Source organism: Pongo abelii, chromosome 20 (assembly GCF_028885655.2).
Source record: "Pongo abelii isolate AG06213 chromosome 20, NHGRI_mPonAbe1-v2.0_pri, whole genome shotgun sequence".
Taxonomy (NCBI): domain Eukaryota; kingdom Metazoa; phylum Chordata; class Mammalia; order Primates; family Hominidae; genus Pongo; species Pongo abelii.
In genome coordinates, this window is record NC_072005.2 from 16,263,792 (window position 1) to 16,277,705 (window position 13,914).

A 13,914-nucleotide genomic window follows, 5' to 3' on the forward strand; every position below is an offset into this window, starting at 1 on the left:
GGGAGCTAAGGCACTAAGGCCGTCTCCTGTTCTTTGTGAACTGGGGAGCCACACCTTGATTCCCAGCACAAGAGGGAGGGAAGGAAGACCTGAGATCTAAAGAGGACAGCAGGAGCCTGCCCTGGGCTCCAAGAGTTTCAGAGATGGCCCAGATCAGTTGATTAAGTGGCCTTCTCCCTGTCATGAGCTACAAGCAGTAGAAGCCACAGGGGGGCAGTAGAAGCCACAGGGGGGCAGGAGAGACAGAGAGATGGAGAGAAACACAGAGACAGTCATCAAAAGAGAGACAGAGGCATGGCAGAAAGAGGTGGGAGAAATCCAGGAAGGCTCCCTGAGGGTGGTGGCAGAAAATGGGGTGGAGGCCTAATCCCTGATACTAGAGAGGTAGGACCCAGAGGGGAGGAGAAAGCTTGATGGTAGGCTGGAAGTCCAAAAGTCTGTCTAGGAATCCAGGACAGCTTCCTGAAGGAGGGGCCATTGGATCTGGGCCTTGAAAGATAAATAGACGTTTCCTACGTTTCCTAGGCAGAGAAAAGTGTGTGTGTGGGTGGCGGGGGAGGGGGGGAACAGAGAATTGCTCATTTTACTTAACAAGTACTTTCCCATTTTCAGGGGACCAGGTACTCAGGGGGCCACAGATAAGACCAAGGCAGAAAAGACAGGCGCCTCCCCACATTGCAGCACCGGGACCCCGAGACCACCCACAACCCTCTTCATTCCTCCCAACGATGGATGGGGAAACTGAGGCAGCCCAGAGCAGCCCCACCCTAGGTCCTGCCCGGGCAGCTTCTCCTGGGCCTGTGCCGTGCCCACACGCCCACGCGGGACCTGTGTCACCAGGTTAAAAATGGAAACAGCTAGGATCTTTTTTTTTTCTTCCTTTAAGAAAATCCTAGGTCCAAATAAGGCGAGGGCTGCCGGGAGCACGGTGAGCTGGCCAAGTCCTCCTGAGCAAGCGAGTGGCGGCTGGCCCGGCCGGCCTGGGCTTGGGCCTCCTCCAAGACTCGCCTGGCAGGAGGGCGGAGGCACCCCGGGAGGCTATAAGGCCCTCTCCTCCACCCTGCCAGGCTCACTCGGCCCCACAGCCACAGCCCCTGCCTGCCGCAGCCCCCACAGAGCCCGCCGCGCACCCCACGCCCCCCACGCCAGCGCCCAGCCATGGAGGCCATCAAGAAGAAAATGCAGATGCTGAAGTTGGACAAGGAGAATGCCATCGACCGCGCGGAGCAGGCGGAGGCGGATAAGAAAGCCGCTGAGGACAAGTGCAAGCAGGTGAGGTGCCCTCCGCTGGGCCGCGCCGGGCTGCTGGGCGTCCTCTCTGTTCGGAAGGCCGGGGTCCGGAGCCCAGTTGGGGGTCGCAGACACCTGCCGGAGGACAGGAGGCTGATGCTTTGGCGGAGGAAGAGCGAGGGGACCATTGCCTTCCTTGGATGGGGTCCTGGGCTGGAAGGGGGTGACGATCGGACCCACCCCCAGCAGGGCCAGTGCGAACAAAGTGAGTTTGACAGAGAGAGAGTTGGCGGGGGAGGGAGAGTGAGAACGTTTAGGAGAGAGGTAGAGGTGTTGTTTGAACTGGGAGGTTGTGTACTAGATAGGGCGGTTGGGGACATGCTGTGTGTGTGTATTTGGGTGTGTTTGAGCGTATGTGTGTGTACGTGTGTGTGTTTGCCTCTGGGATGCGTGTGTGTGTGTGTGTTTGAGACAGAGTCTCGCTCTGTGGCCCAGGCTGGAGTGCAGTGGCCCGATCTCGGATCACTGCAACCTCCGCCTCCTGGGTTCAAGCGATTCTCCTGCCTCAGCCTCATGAGTAGCTGGGATTACAGGCACCCACCATCACACCCGGCTAATTTTGTATTTTTAGTAGAGACTGGATTTCGCCATGTTGGCCGGACTGGTCTCGAACTCCTGACCTCAAGTGATCCGCCCGCGTCTGCCTCCCAAAGTGCTGGGATTACAGGCGTGAGCCACTGCACTCGGCCATGTGTGTGTGTTTGAGCAATTCTCTGTGTGTGTGTGAGCATTTCTGTGTGTCTGTGTGTGTATCTGCATGTTTGAGCATTTGTATGTGTGTGTGTACATGTATTGTGTATGTTTGAGCGTGTGTCTGTGTGTGTGTATCTATGTGTTTAAGCATTTCTGCATGTGTCTGTGTGTGTACACATATTTGTGTGTTTGAGCAATTCTCTGTGCTTGTATCTGTGTTTAAGCATTTCTGCGTGTCTGTGTGTGTACACATATTTGTGTGTGTGTGAGCAGTTCTCTGTGTGTCTGTGTGTGACTGTATCTGTGTGTGTTTGAGTCTTTCTGTGTGTGCACATGTGTTGAATGTGTCTGTTTTACGTGTCTATCTGTACATGCGCCTATGTTTCAGCTGAAAATAGTGCGGAGGGGTAAAGGTGACTGTGAGAATGAGTGTGTACTAGGAGAGCTATGAGTGTGTGGGACGCTGTATGCGGCTGTTGGAAAGTAGGTGTGAAAGAGTGTGGGTGTGTTTGTGAGTCTGTGTGTAGATGGTGGGGGTCTGTGAGGGTAGCGGGAGAGGCTGGCTGTGTGTGTGCTTGTGCCAACGCTGGCATGACAAGTGATTGAAAGTACACATTGATGTGGCTATGTTTGTGTTGGCATCTGTGTATCAGGATGATGGGTTTCTGCTGGCATGTGTGTGTGCACCCTCGCACATGTTTGGATGTGTGTTTCTGTTGTGTGTGTGTTGGTGACTGTGTTTCTGTTGGGGTGTGTGTGCATGTTTAGATGAGTGTGTATTTCTGTTGGTGTGTGTATGTGGATGAGTGTGTGTTTCTGTTGGTGTGTGTGTGAATGTGTATGGATGAGTGTGTGTTTCTGATGGGGTGTGTGTATGATTGTGTGTTCCTATTGGTGTGTATGTGTGTGGATGAGTGTGTTTCTATTGGTGTGTGTGTGTATGAGTGTGTGTTTCTGTTGGTGTGTATGTGTGTGGATGAGTGTGTGTTTCTATTGGTGTGCGTGTGTGGATGAATGTGTGTTTCTATTGGTGTGTGTGTGAATGTGTGTTTCTGTCGGGGTGAGTGTGTGTGTCAGTGACTGTTTCTGCTGGCGTGTGCGTGTGGATGTGACGGGGGCTGTGCAGACCTGTGTGTGCATGTAGGTGACACTATGCCCCTGGATCAGGAAGCCTCCACTGTGACAGAAGCCCGCGGTCTCATGGGCAGCTGCCTGGGAGAATGGCAGGGCGCGCGTGTGTGTGTGTGGTGGGGGCCCAGGGCTGTGATCTGCTGCAGGGGGTGACTGGGTGGGGTCTGGGGACTGGGATGGGAGTAGAGTTGAGAGTGAGTCTGAGAATTTCAATGTGTATGTGGAGGTGTCCCTGCTAAAAGCCTGGAGGCCAGGGTAGGTGGGCTGCCCATGGTAGACGGAGGACAGGGAGGCCATTTCCATCTCCCGGCAGCCAGGAGCCCACACAGACCCAGAACTTTGGAGACAAAAGTCCTGGGAACCCTGGCAATGAGAATGCATTGGAGTTCCAAGGCCGTGGCCATGGTTGGGGGCAGAGCAGACAGGAGCAGTGGGTGGGAGGAAGGAAGGGAGTCCCCTCCCACAGAGCCATGTTCCCCACAATGCTTATCCACACCCCGAGGTCAACTGCCAAGCCCTGGGGAGCATCCAGGTCTCCGATAAGCCCTGGGAGATGCCTAGGACCATGGCACCGAGTGCCCAGCCCCACCCAGGCCAGGAGCCAGGCCAGCCTGGCAGCTAAAGGCGAAAGCTCGGAGCTCAGACTGACCATGTTTGAGTCATGGCTCAGTCGCTAGGTGTCCCGGACGCCTGCATGAGTGAGATACGGAAGTGACAGTAGGGCCTCCCTCGCCACCCCATGACAGGATTAGAGGTGACTGTACAGGTGGAACCCTTGGCCCGGAGCCTAGCTCAGAGTAAGCACTCAATAAATGTAGGTTGATTTCCTGCCCCGCCCTACTTCCCCTTTGGGCCTCCCCAGCCCCCCATGCTCCGGGGCTGCCCTAAGAGTCTGTGGCACATTCATGCAGGCCAAGCCCTACCCCAGTGTTCCCTGCCACAAGCTCCCTCTACCTTCTCTGTGCCCCTCCCTGGCAAACACAGACATTCATCCTGTGCTGGGCCAGCTTCTGGCCATCATTTAGCCCGCACCATGAGGGACTTAGCCAGATTCGGAGAGAAACAAGTTTATAGCACTAATTCTTACTAAGGTGTGAGTGGCTATCTCCCAGGCCAGCCACTAGTTCTAAAAGGAAGGATCCTCCAAGCCTCCAGCCAGCTGCGTGGCCAAGGAGGTTATGCCTTTTTTGTCCCACAAAGATGCCCATTGGAGTAGACTTGGGCTCAAAGCAAGTCTCCACAGACTAGCTTTGAGGCAAGCCTTCATAGACTAGCACATACTTTGTGTATGTCAGTCTTTAAATGTATTTTTATTTTTTAGAGATGGGGGTCTCACTCTGTTGCCCAGGCTGGAGTGCAGTGGTGCAATCACAGCTCACTGCAGCCTCGAACTCCCAAGCTCAAGCGATCCTCCCACCTCAGCCTCCCCAGTGGAGGTGCACACCTCCACGCCCAGCTAGTTATTTTATTTTTAGTAGAGACAGCGTCTCACTATGTTGCCCAGGCTAGTCTTGAACTCCTGGGCTCAAGTGATCCTTCCACCTCAACCTCCCAAAGTGCAGGGATCATAGACTTGAGCCACGGAGCCTGGTCTTTGTGACTCTCCTAGCTTCATGACTGAGGACACGTTCCTGCACATCTCTGAGTCCTCAGTGTCCTCATCTGTGAAATGGGAACACATGAGGCCTTTGAAGTTCAGGTGTGGAACTCAAGATCCCAGAATTCCGAAGCAGAAGCCAGAGCCCCACAGGAGCTAATGGCCAGTCCTGCTGGGGAATAGAGGCACTTAGAGCGCCTGACACTGCAGGAGGCCAGAAAGAGCTGCTCTCGGGCCAGCCTGATCCCAGCAGCCAAGCACTGATTTCTGGCCCTGCTTACCCAGTGTGGGAAAAGGACAAAGAGGCCCAGCCCGGCCGCTTCCTGCCCACTCCCCTCCCAGGGCAGCAACATCCTCCACCACTGGCCTTTGACCCCACATCCTGCCTCAGCCCTGCCCCAAGGCCCCATTTGCAGGGACTAACGTAATCCTATGACAGGCAGGGAAACTGAGGCTCACAGAGGGACAATGACGGGCACGCGCCACCAGGCCCGGCTAATTTTTGTATTTTTAGTAAAGACAGGGTTTCACCATGTTGGTCTGGCTGGTCTCAAACTCCTGACCTCGTGATCCGCCCGCCTCGGCCTCCCAAAGGGCTGGGATTACAGGCGTGAGCCACCGCACCCAGCTCTCATTTACTTTTTATACTCACTGCCTACCACTGAAGGGTTTGGGGTTGTGTCTTCGATTCATCCCAAACACTTCCTACAGTGTTCTAATGCTGGGGCCTATAGTGGCCTCAGTCCCAGACCTGACCCCCAAGAAACTCCAAGCTGAGGGAGACAGACCATGAATACCTCCAGCTCAGAGGTCAGGGCTGGACCAGAGGGAGGGACAGAGGCTGGGAGAGCTGTAGGCGTGGCGAAAGCTCTGCTCAGGGCAGCAGAGCAGGCCACCAGGGTTGGGGAGCCTTGGGACTGAGCATGGAGGGACGGTAGAAGCCCTCCCAGTGAAAAGTAGAAAGTCATTCTTAGCAGTGGGTCCAGCATGGTCTAGAAGTCAAGCAAACCAGCTTTGGAATCAGGCTAACAAAGTTTCAAATCCCCCATCTGTGTGGCATCAGGCAAGTCCCTTCCCCTTTCAGAGACTCAGTATGCCCTTCTGTAGTATGGGGCTTCCTGAGACAACATTTGTAACACGCCCTGGCCAGGCATAGTGGCTCACACCTGTAATCCCAGCACTTCAGGAGGCTGAGGTGGGGGATCACCTGAGGTCAGGAATTTGAGACCAGCCTGGCAAAACCGTCTCTACAAAAAATACAAAAATTAACTGGGCTTGGTGGCATGAGCCTGTAATCCCAGCTACTAGGGAGGTTGAGGCAGGAGAAGCACTTGAGCCCAGGAGGTGGAAGTTGCAGTGAGCCGAGATCCGGCCACTACACTCCAGCCTAGGCAACAGAGCAAGACTCTGTCTCAAAAAATAACTCAAAACAAATTGTAACACGCCCAACACATTCTAAATGCCAAATAGACTCCTGTCGGCCTTATCCCCGTCCTCACCTGTTCTTGCCCAAACATTTCCCCCAGAAAAGTAGTCAAAACCCCAAACCAGCCAGGTGGGGTGGCTCATGCCTGTTGTCCCAGCTACTCGGGAGACTGAAGTGGGAGGATCCCTTGAGCCCAGGAGTTCAAGACCAGCCTGGATAACACAGCGAGATCCTATCTCAAAAAAAAACAAAAACAAAACAAAACACCCAAACCATCTTCATACCCTGATGAGTCCAATGCTGTCAGATTTGCTCTCACTCTTCCTACATGTTAGGAGAGTCCTGGGCTGGGCACACAGTTGGCACCCAATAAATGCTGTGATCCACAGATCTAGAAGGAAGTCAAGTGGACACTATAGGTCAGGGTTGACCGATGAAACGTCTTTAAGGAAACTGGCTCATTTTCTCAGTCAAGGCAGAAGTTCAAAAGCAGCTGCTGGAATGCTCAGAGACCAGCATGTCAAGGTTTCTGTTCTGCAGATGGAGAAACCGAGGCCAGAAAAGGGGAAGGGGGTTGCAGAGCTTGGATTTGAAGTCAGGCTTCCAGGCTCCCCACCTGGAGGTCAAGGTCAGGCCCTATAGACTCTGACCTTGCCCTGATCAGCTGGCTGCCCTGGGTTGGGCCCTGTCATCTCCCCATAGCTTAGGATGCTCCTGAGGACTTCAGACAGGATAGCCCTCCCTGCTCTCTGTACCATCTCAGCTAGAGACCCTTGCAGGTCACCTCAGTGACATCAGCTGAACCCCCAGCTGCCAGCCTCCACCCCATCCTCCAGCTGACACCCAGCAGGTCACAAGATGGGAAGCCTGGAGTTCACAATTTCCAGCTACTCGGGAGGCTGAGGCGGGAGGATCGCTTGAGCCAAGGAGGTCAAGGCTGCAGTAAGCTATGATCACACCACTGCACTCCAGCCTGGGAGACACACCAAGACCATGTGAAAAAAAAAAAAAAAAACGCAAAAAAAATAATAATAATGCACACACACACACACACACACACACAGAGCAAGATCATGTAAAAAAAAAAAAAAGCAAAAAAAACCATGCACACACACACACATATGGGGCACCTGGTACATTTTGCACATCCACTCAGGGGTGAGCATGTAGCCCAGACAGGATTCAGAGCTCAGTCTAGAAGCCACGGGCACAACAGCTTTTTTAACACACCCACTTCAGGAAAAAAAAGAAGAGAAGCAAGTCAGGGAGGAAGGGAAGCTGGCCTAGTGTGAGCAACAGGGCCAAGGGCTTTGTCTTTGTCAGCTCAGGCAGTTATAACAAAACACCATAGACTGGGTGGCTTCAATAATAGACATTTATTGTTTACAGTCTGGAGGCTAGATGGCCAAGATCAAGATGCTGGCAGATTAAATGTCTGGTGAGGGCTCTCTAGCTAGCTTGCGGACAGCCACCTTCTTGCTGTGTCCTCACACTGGAAGAGGATAACCAAGTTCCGGTCTCTTCTCATAAGGGCCTTAATCCCATCATGGTGGGTCAACCCTCATGACCTCACCCAAACCTCATCATCTTCCAAAGGCCCCATCACCAATTACCTTCACATGGAGATGAGGGCTTCAACATATGAATTGGAGAGCGAGCAGAAGCAAGCATTCAGTTCATAATTGGCTTATATTCAGAAGACCTGGGCTCAAACCCTGTGCTGTGTGACCTGGGGAAAGTCATCCCACCTCTCCGAGCCTCCTGCTGTGGGGAGGAAGCAGGAGAATGAAGCGGGGCTCAGTGGGGGCTGCCTGCCCACCCTGGGAGTAGGAACAAGATCAGTGTCAAACCATCTGAAGCAAAAGTCAGATCCAAGCCAGGTGTGGTGACTCACGCCTGCAATCCCAACAATTTGGGAGGCCGAGGAGGGCAGATCACTTTGAGGTCAGGAGTTTGAGACCAGCCTGGCCAATATTGTGAAACCCCGTCTCTACTGAAAATACAAAAATTAGCCAGGCGTGGTGGTGTGCACCTGTAGTACCAGCTACCGGGGAGGTTGAGGCAGGAGAATCACTTGAACCCAGAAGGCGGAGGTTACAGTGAGCTGAGATCGTGCCACTGCACTCCAGCCTTGGTGACAGAGCGAGACTCTCAAAAAAAAGTCAGATCCAGGCATGAGCTGGATATGATCACCCTAATCCAGAGTTGGGGGCCCAGGGAGGGAGTTTCAGCCTGGAGGTGACAGAAAAGGCTTCTTGAGCCAACTCTAGACCGGTGTGGTGGGGGGTGACAAAGATAGAGAGGTGATGGGGTCTGTGGTTTGTATCCCATAGGCCTGAGCTTCTCAAACTAGGAGTGGAGGGAGGATGGGGGTGGACTCTTGGGATAAACAGAGGACTGAAAGTTTAGGGAAAGTAGGGGACAGTTTTATTAAAATGAACATGGCCTATATGCAAAAATTTTAAAGATTTAACCCGAGCCTTCAAAGAAAGTGATCCTGTAGGGGCGAGTCTCTTCTAGCCAAGCCCCCCAAAGCCCAGAAATGAGGGACTAGCTAGGTCTGAGCCCTTCAGCCCTTCAGAGTATTTTGGTAAGACAGTCTAAGAACCACCGCCTTGGGCCATAGGGAGCCATAGCAGGTTCTACGCAGAAAGAGGGCAGGCGTATTTGTTAGAAAGTTTCTCTGACCCCGTGTTGGGGTCAGAACCAGAGGGAGAAAGGCTGGGGACAGGGATGGGCGGAGGGATCCAGGCGCGGAGAATGAGACTGCTTAACTCCAGATCATGGTGAGGTTGCACCTCTGAAACAGGAATGTGTGTATTTCTGGAAAACATTTGGGGTCTTCAGTTTCCCAAAAGCTGCCATCGATCTCCCTAGAGTACTGGGGACCCCAATAAGCCTAAAACAGCTGGTCCTCAAGACGCGGGAAAGATGTGAAAATCCCACTATCAGGTAGCATGGATGGCGTGCTGCATGCTATTGTAACCCCTGTTCTACATATGAGGAAACTGATGCCCAGAGAGAGACGGAGGACTCTTGTGAATACTGGGGGGGACCACCCCTGCACCTCGGGGACGTGACTCCCCCCAGGTTGACCCGTCTCCCGCTCTGTCGTCCCCAGGTGGAGGAGGAGCTGACACACCTCCAGAAGAAACTAAAAGGGACAGAGGACGAGCTGGATAAATATTCCGAGGAACTGAAGGACGCGCAGGAGAAGCTGGAGCTCACGGAGAAGAAAGCTTCCGACGTACGTGTGCAGGGATGCGGGAGCCCGCGGCGGGGCCAGGCCGGAGCCCCGGGGCCCGGAGGGCGGAGAGAGCCGCAGGGGGAGGAGGAAGAGGAGGAGGAGAAGGCGGCGCCTCCCAGCGCTTTCTCCAAATAAGTCCCGAAAAGGGGCACTTTCCAGCAGCTGTGGCCAGCGGTGCCGACGTCAGGCCCTCCCCCAGCGGTGCTGACGTCTGCGGTCCGGCCGGGTGACCTCATCGCCCCGACGGCAGCCGGCCCGGGGGGCGGGGAGAGGCGGGGGCGGCCCCCGCGCAGGCAAAGGCTTGGGGGGCCGGGGCGCGGCCGTGCAGCTCTCTCCGGAGCCGAGCCTAGCCGAGCGTCCGCCGCTGCCCGTGCGCCTCTGCGCCTCCGCGCCTCCGCGCCATGGCCGGCCTCAACTCCCTGGAGGCGGTGAAACGCAAGATCCAGGCCCTGCAGCAGCAGGCGGACGAGGCGGAAGACCGCGCGCAGGGCCTGCAGCGGGAGCTGGACTGCGAGCGCGAGCGGCGCGAGAAAGTGAGCGCCCCGGCCTCGGGCCCCGCGCCCGCAGCCTCCTCCCCCGCGCGCCCTCCTTTCTTCCCGGCTTCCCGCGCTGCCCGCCCGCGCGCAGTCCTCGGGCCGCCTTTTTACGCCCTCGGACGCCGATCGCGGACCCACATCCCTGCGCCCGGAGCCGGGACCCCCTACTTCCTCCGCAGTCCTCTTTCCTGGGCCTGGGACAGGGGAGGGGGCGCCGCCTCCGGGTCGAGCGGGGCCGGCCGAGCGGGAAATGGGGGCATGGGGCGGAGGGGGTGCGCGATCTCCGGGTGGAGAGGCGGATCGGCGGGAGGGGGCGTATCGTACAGGCTCCGACTCGGCGCTGGCGCCGGGGTCCCGGGCCGAGGAGAACCCGCGACCGGATTTGTAGGGGGGAGTGAGGATGGAAACGTGGAGCTTCCATTGTCTGGGGTTTGACCGGCCGACAGGGATTTCGACAGGGGTCCGGGTATTTGGGGAGGGGGTCGCACTTTCTCGCCTCTTTCGCGGCTTCCCGGCTCCTGCTTGGACTTCCCTGACGGTTCCCAGGGGCGCGGCGGCGACGTGTCTGCTCCAGGCGGCGGGGGGGATGGGGGTGGCGGAAGTTCAGCCCCGAGCCGCCCGCCTTTCTCTCTCCAGCTGATTCCTGCGGGAACCGGGGCGGCGGGACCCTGCCTCCCTCCAGAAGGCCCCGGGAACGCTAGCGCGAGGCCCTGAACCCACGATCGTTTGAGCGCCTGCTGTGCGCATCCGCCGCGAGTCGCAGGGCCCGAGATAGACAATGGGTCTGAAAAAGGAGGGAGTTTCACCATCCCCTCTGCATCATCCTCCTGGCTGTCCCTCGGGACAGATGGTGGCACCGCCAGGGGCTGGGGACAGATTTGGATTCTGGTCCCATGTCATGCCACTCACCAGCTGCACGACTTGGTATTTGCTCTCTAGGAGCTGTTTCCCCATCTGCGAGTAGGACTGATAAGAATCCCGACCCCCCAGAGTAGCAGGGAGGGTCCCAGGAGTAAAATCTCAGGCGTGGAGCCTGGCGCTTTGTAAATGCTCAATTGTGTTGTTTTTTGTTGTTTTGTTTTTGGGACAATCTCACTCTGTCGCCCAGGCTGGAGTGCAGTGGTGCGATCTCCACCTCCCGAGTCACTGCAACCTCCACCTCCCGAGTCAAGCGATTCTCCTGCTTCAGCCTCCCGAGTAGCTGGGATTACAGGCGCCCGCCACCACGCCCAGCTAATTTTTTTTTTTTTTTTTTTTGGATGTTTAGTAGAGACGGTGTCTCACCATGCTGGCCAGGCTGGTCTCGAACTCTTGACCCCGTGATCTGCCCACCTTGGCCTCCCAAAGTTCTGGGATTACAAGCGTGAGCCACCGCGCACAGCCTCAATTGTGTTTTCTCTGCCCTGGGAAGAGCTCATAGACAAATGGAGGCAAGGGAGCTGACTCACTGATGGAGCCAGGTTTGCATTCCACGGGTTTTCTGTGCAGTTATGGGAGCATGACAGGGGAGGCTCCAAAATGGAGGTTGAGCAGGGTCTTATAGAATAAATAAGTTTGCTGGGACCAGAGACATGGGTGTGCACAGACTCAGAGGCAAGAAAGTTGTATGGTGAGGGTGGGGGGGTGGGGGTGTGTGCGGGTAGAGGTTGAAGCCCAAAAGCCCCGAAAGTTCAGTGTTGAGGCTCAGGGTGGGAACCCTAGAGGGGCAAAAGATGCCCAGCCAGATGGAATTGGTGGTGTGAATTGCCAGGTCTGGAAAGAGCCCAGATGGGGGCTACAGCATGGGCCTTGGTTGAAGCCTCTAATCCTGTAAGGGCTGCTTTGGCCCGAGAGGCCTTAGAAACCCGGTGTAAGCCTCTATCGGTAGCCGGTCTGGCCTCTTTCTCACACTTAACCGACACAGCTCTTGCTCTGATCTCATCCCAAGTCATCTCGCTGGAGGACAATTAACTCGGCTTCAAAATGGCCCTCAGCCTGGAGCCAAGATTTAGGAGCAGGACCGTCTAGTTGGGAGAGAAGATGTTTTCGGAGAGTTGAAGACTTCTTGAAAAAGTTCAGAAAGTTCTTGAAAAAGCAAAGGATGCTTCTTTCGGTCTGGGAGAGGGAAAACCTCTCCCAGGGCAAAAGGAACTAAGACCAGGGGTGGGTTAAAAAAAAAAAAAAAAAAACCCTTTCACTCTTGTGGAATAAGCCAGGAGCCGGCGTGTGGTAGACTTCTGGGCCTGTTTCCCGACAGCTGGTTTCGTTTAGATTTTTGTGTGATTAACTGACATCTTCCTGTTCCTTTGCCACATGTATCTAGCAAGCCTCTTTTACCTTATAAGGGAAATCCTTTGTAGCGTATGGAAGGCTTTGATTGTAGGAAGGGGTGGAACCCAAAATGACTCGGCCGTGACTAGCAGTTTTTCAAAAATACATATATATGTATGCATGTACAGATATGCGTGTATCTCCCAACTCCAGACAGTTGAAAATCTGCCAAAAGCGTTGTTTGCCAGGATTCAGAATTTCCCACATAAGGGAATTCTCACTTCTTAAAAGACAGCTCATGAATCAAGCACCTCTGTTTGATCTTTAAAATCAATTCCTCGACCGCTAATGGGTACACAGTTTTTTGTTTGTTTGTCTTTGGCGGGTTATGAAAATGTCCTGGAATTCGATAATGGTGTTGGTTGCAGAGTTTTTTTTGCAACATCAGTTCCTGGCCCAGTTACTGAAGGTGGTAGGAGGAGTTAAGATCTATGCAATTAAAAAGAATGAAAGGCACCCATTCATGGGAAGGCCTCAGTGACGTTTCTTAAGACAGTTTCATCGGTGGTTTTCACAATTCTCTGCATTTGGTGTTTCAGAGGACGCTGCAATACGAAACACCTGTGGGAGTGCCCTCTTTCTGCTTCTAGGAATCTGAGGCTGAGAAACCTTCCTGACTCTACTTCTGTTTTTCAGCCACGTTAGCCTCATTCTATTTTTTTTCCCCTAGTATGAACTCAGGGCAGGAGAGGGAGTGGTTTCCTAATAATTTTTTTTTTTTTTTGAGACGGAGTCTTGCTCTGTTACCCAGGCTGGAGTGCAGTGGCGCGATCTCGGCTCACTGCAGACTTCGCCTCCCGGGTTCAAGCAATTCTCCTGCCTCAGCCTCCCAAGTAGCTGGGATTACAGGCGCCCGCCCCCACGCCCAACTAATTTTTTTGTATTTTTAGTAGAGATGCGGTTTCACCATGTTGGCCAGGCTGGTCTCGAACTCCTGACCTCATGTGATCCACCCGCCTCCGCCTCCCAAAGTGTTAGGATTACGGATGTGAGCCATCGCGCCCGGCCTTCATAGTAATTTTGATAGCCTTCCCCAGTTCAGGGATTCTTCATTTGTCCTGATAGGAAAAAGCTAGCGTGGCTTCCCTTTTCCTCTCGGTTGAGGCCCGTTTGACCCGTTCTCAATATTCCTTCCAAAGAGTGGGCATCGCTGGAAAACTCGCCTGGCCTCGTAGCCCTGGAAGGACCTAGGGGACAGGTTCTGACAAGGAAGAGCCCTGGGCGGGTCTTAAGAGGCCATTCATTTCTTACCAACTCTGAGTCACTGAATAAAACCACTTCCCCCAGTGGGCCCCTTGGTTTCTTCACCTGTAAAATGGGTGCGATGTGTGAGGATGAAATTGCGGTAAAATAAAACCATGGCAGTAAGAGATGCTTTTCTCTGGCACATCCCACCTGCTGGGGGTAAGCGGCGCCACCCTCTGGAGTTACAGCCTCAAGGCAGTCCTGTAACTAATCAGGCTTTGGGATGGAGAGGGCCAGGATGAGGAAGTAACCTTCTCAACACCACGTGGCTGTGAAAATGACAAAGCATGATCGGGCGCAGTGGCTCACGCCTGTAATCCCAGTACTTTGGGAGACCAAGGCGGGTGGTTCACGTGAGGCCAGGAGTTTGAGACCAGCCTGGCCAACAAGACGAAACCCCGTCTCTACTAAAAATACAAAAAATTAGCCAGGGGTGGTG

At 54.5% G+C, this 13,914-nt stretch overlaps 1 protein-coding gene across 3 annotated transcripts in view; it reads left to right on the top strand.

The window, feature by feature from the left end:
- The first annotated feature begins 810 nt into the window (after positions 1-810).
- TPM4 (tropomyosin 4) overlaps positions 811-13,914 on the top strand; it is a 35,850-nt gene continuing 22,746 nt past the window's right edge. The window contains exons 1-2 of one of the 3 annotated variants that reach the window (XM_024238029.3): positions 811-1,272; positions 9,259-9,384. In XM_024238029.3, the coding sequence (XP_024093797.1) occupies positions 1,159-1,272; positions 9,259-9,384 (240 nt within the window). In that variant the 5' untranslated portion in view covers positions 811-1,158. Of the gene's footprint in view, positions 1,273-9,258; positions 9,385-9,568; positions 9,918-11,361; positions 11,381-13,914 lie in introns of those variants that run through there. The other 2 variants (XM_024238030.3, XM_054539877.2) reach the window with 2 other exon arrangements.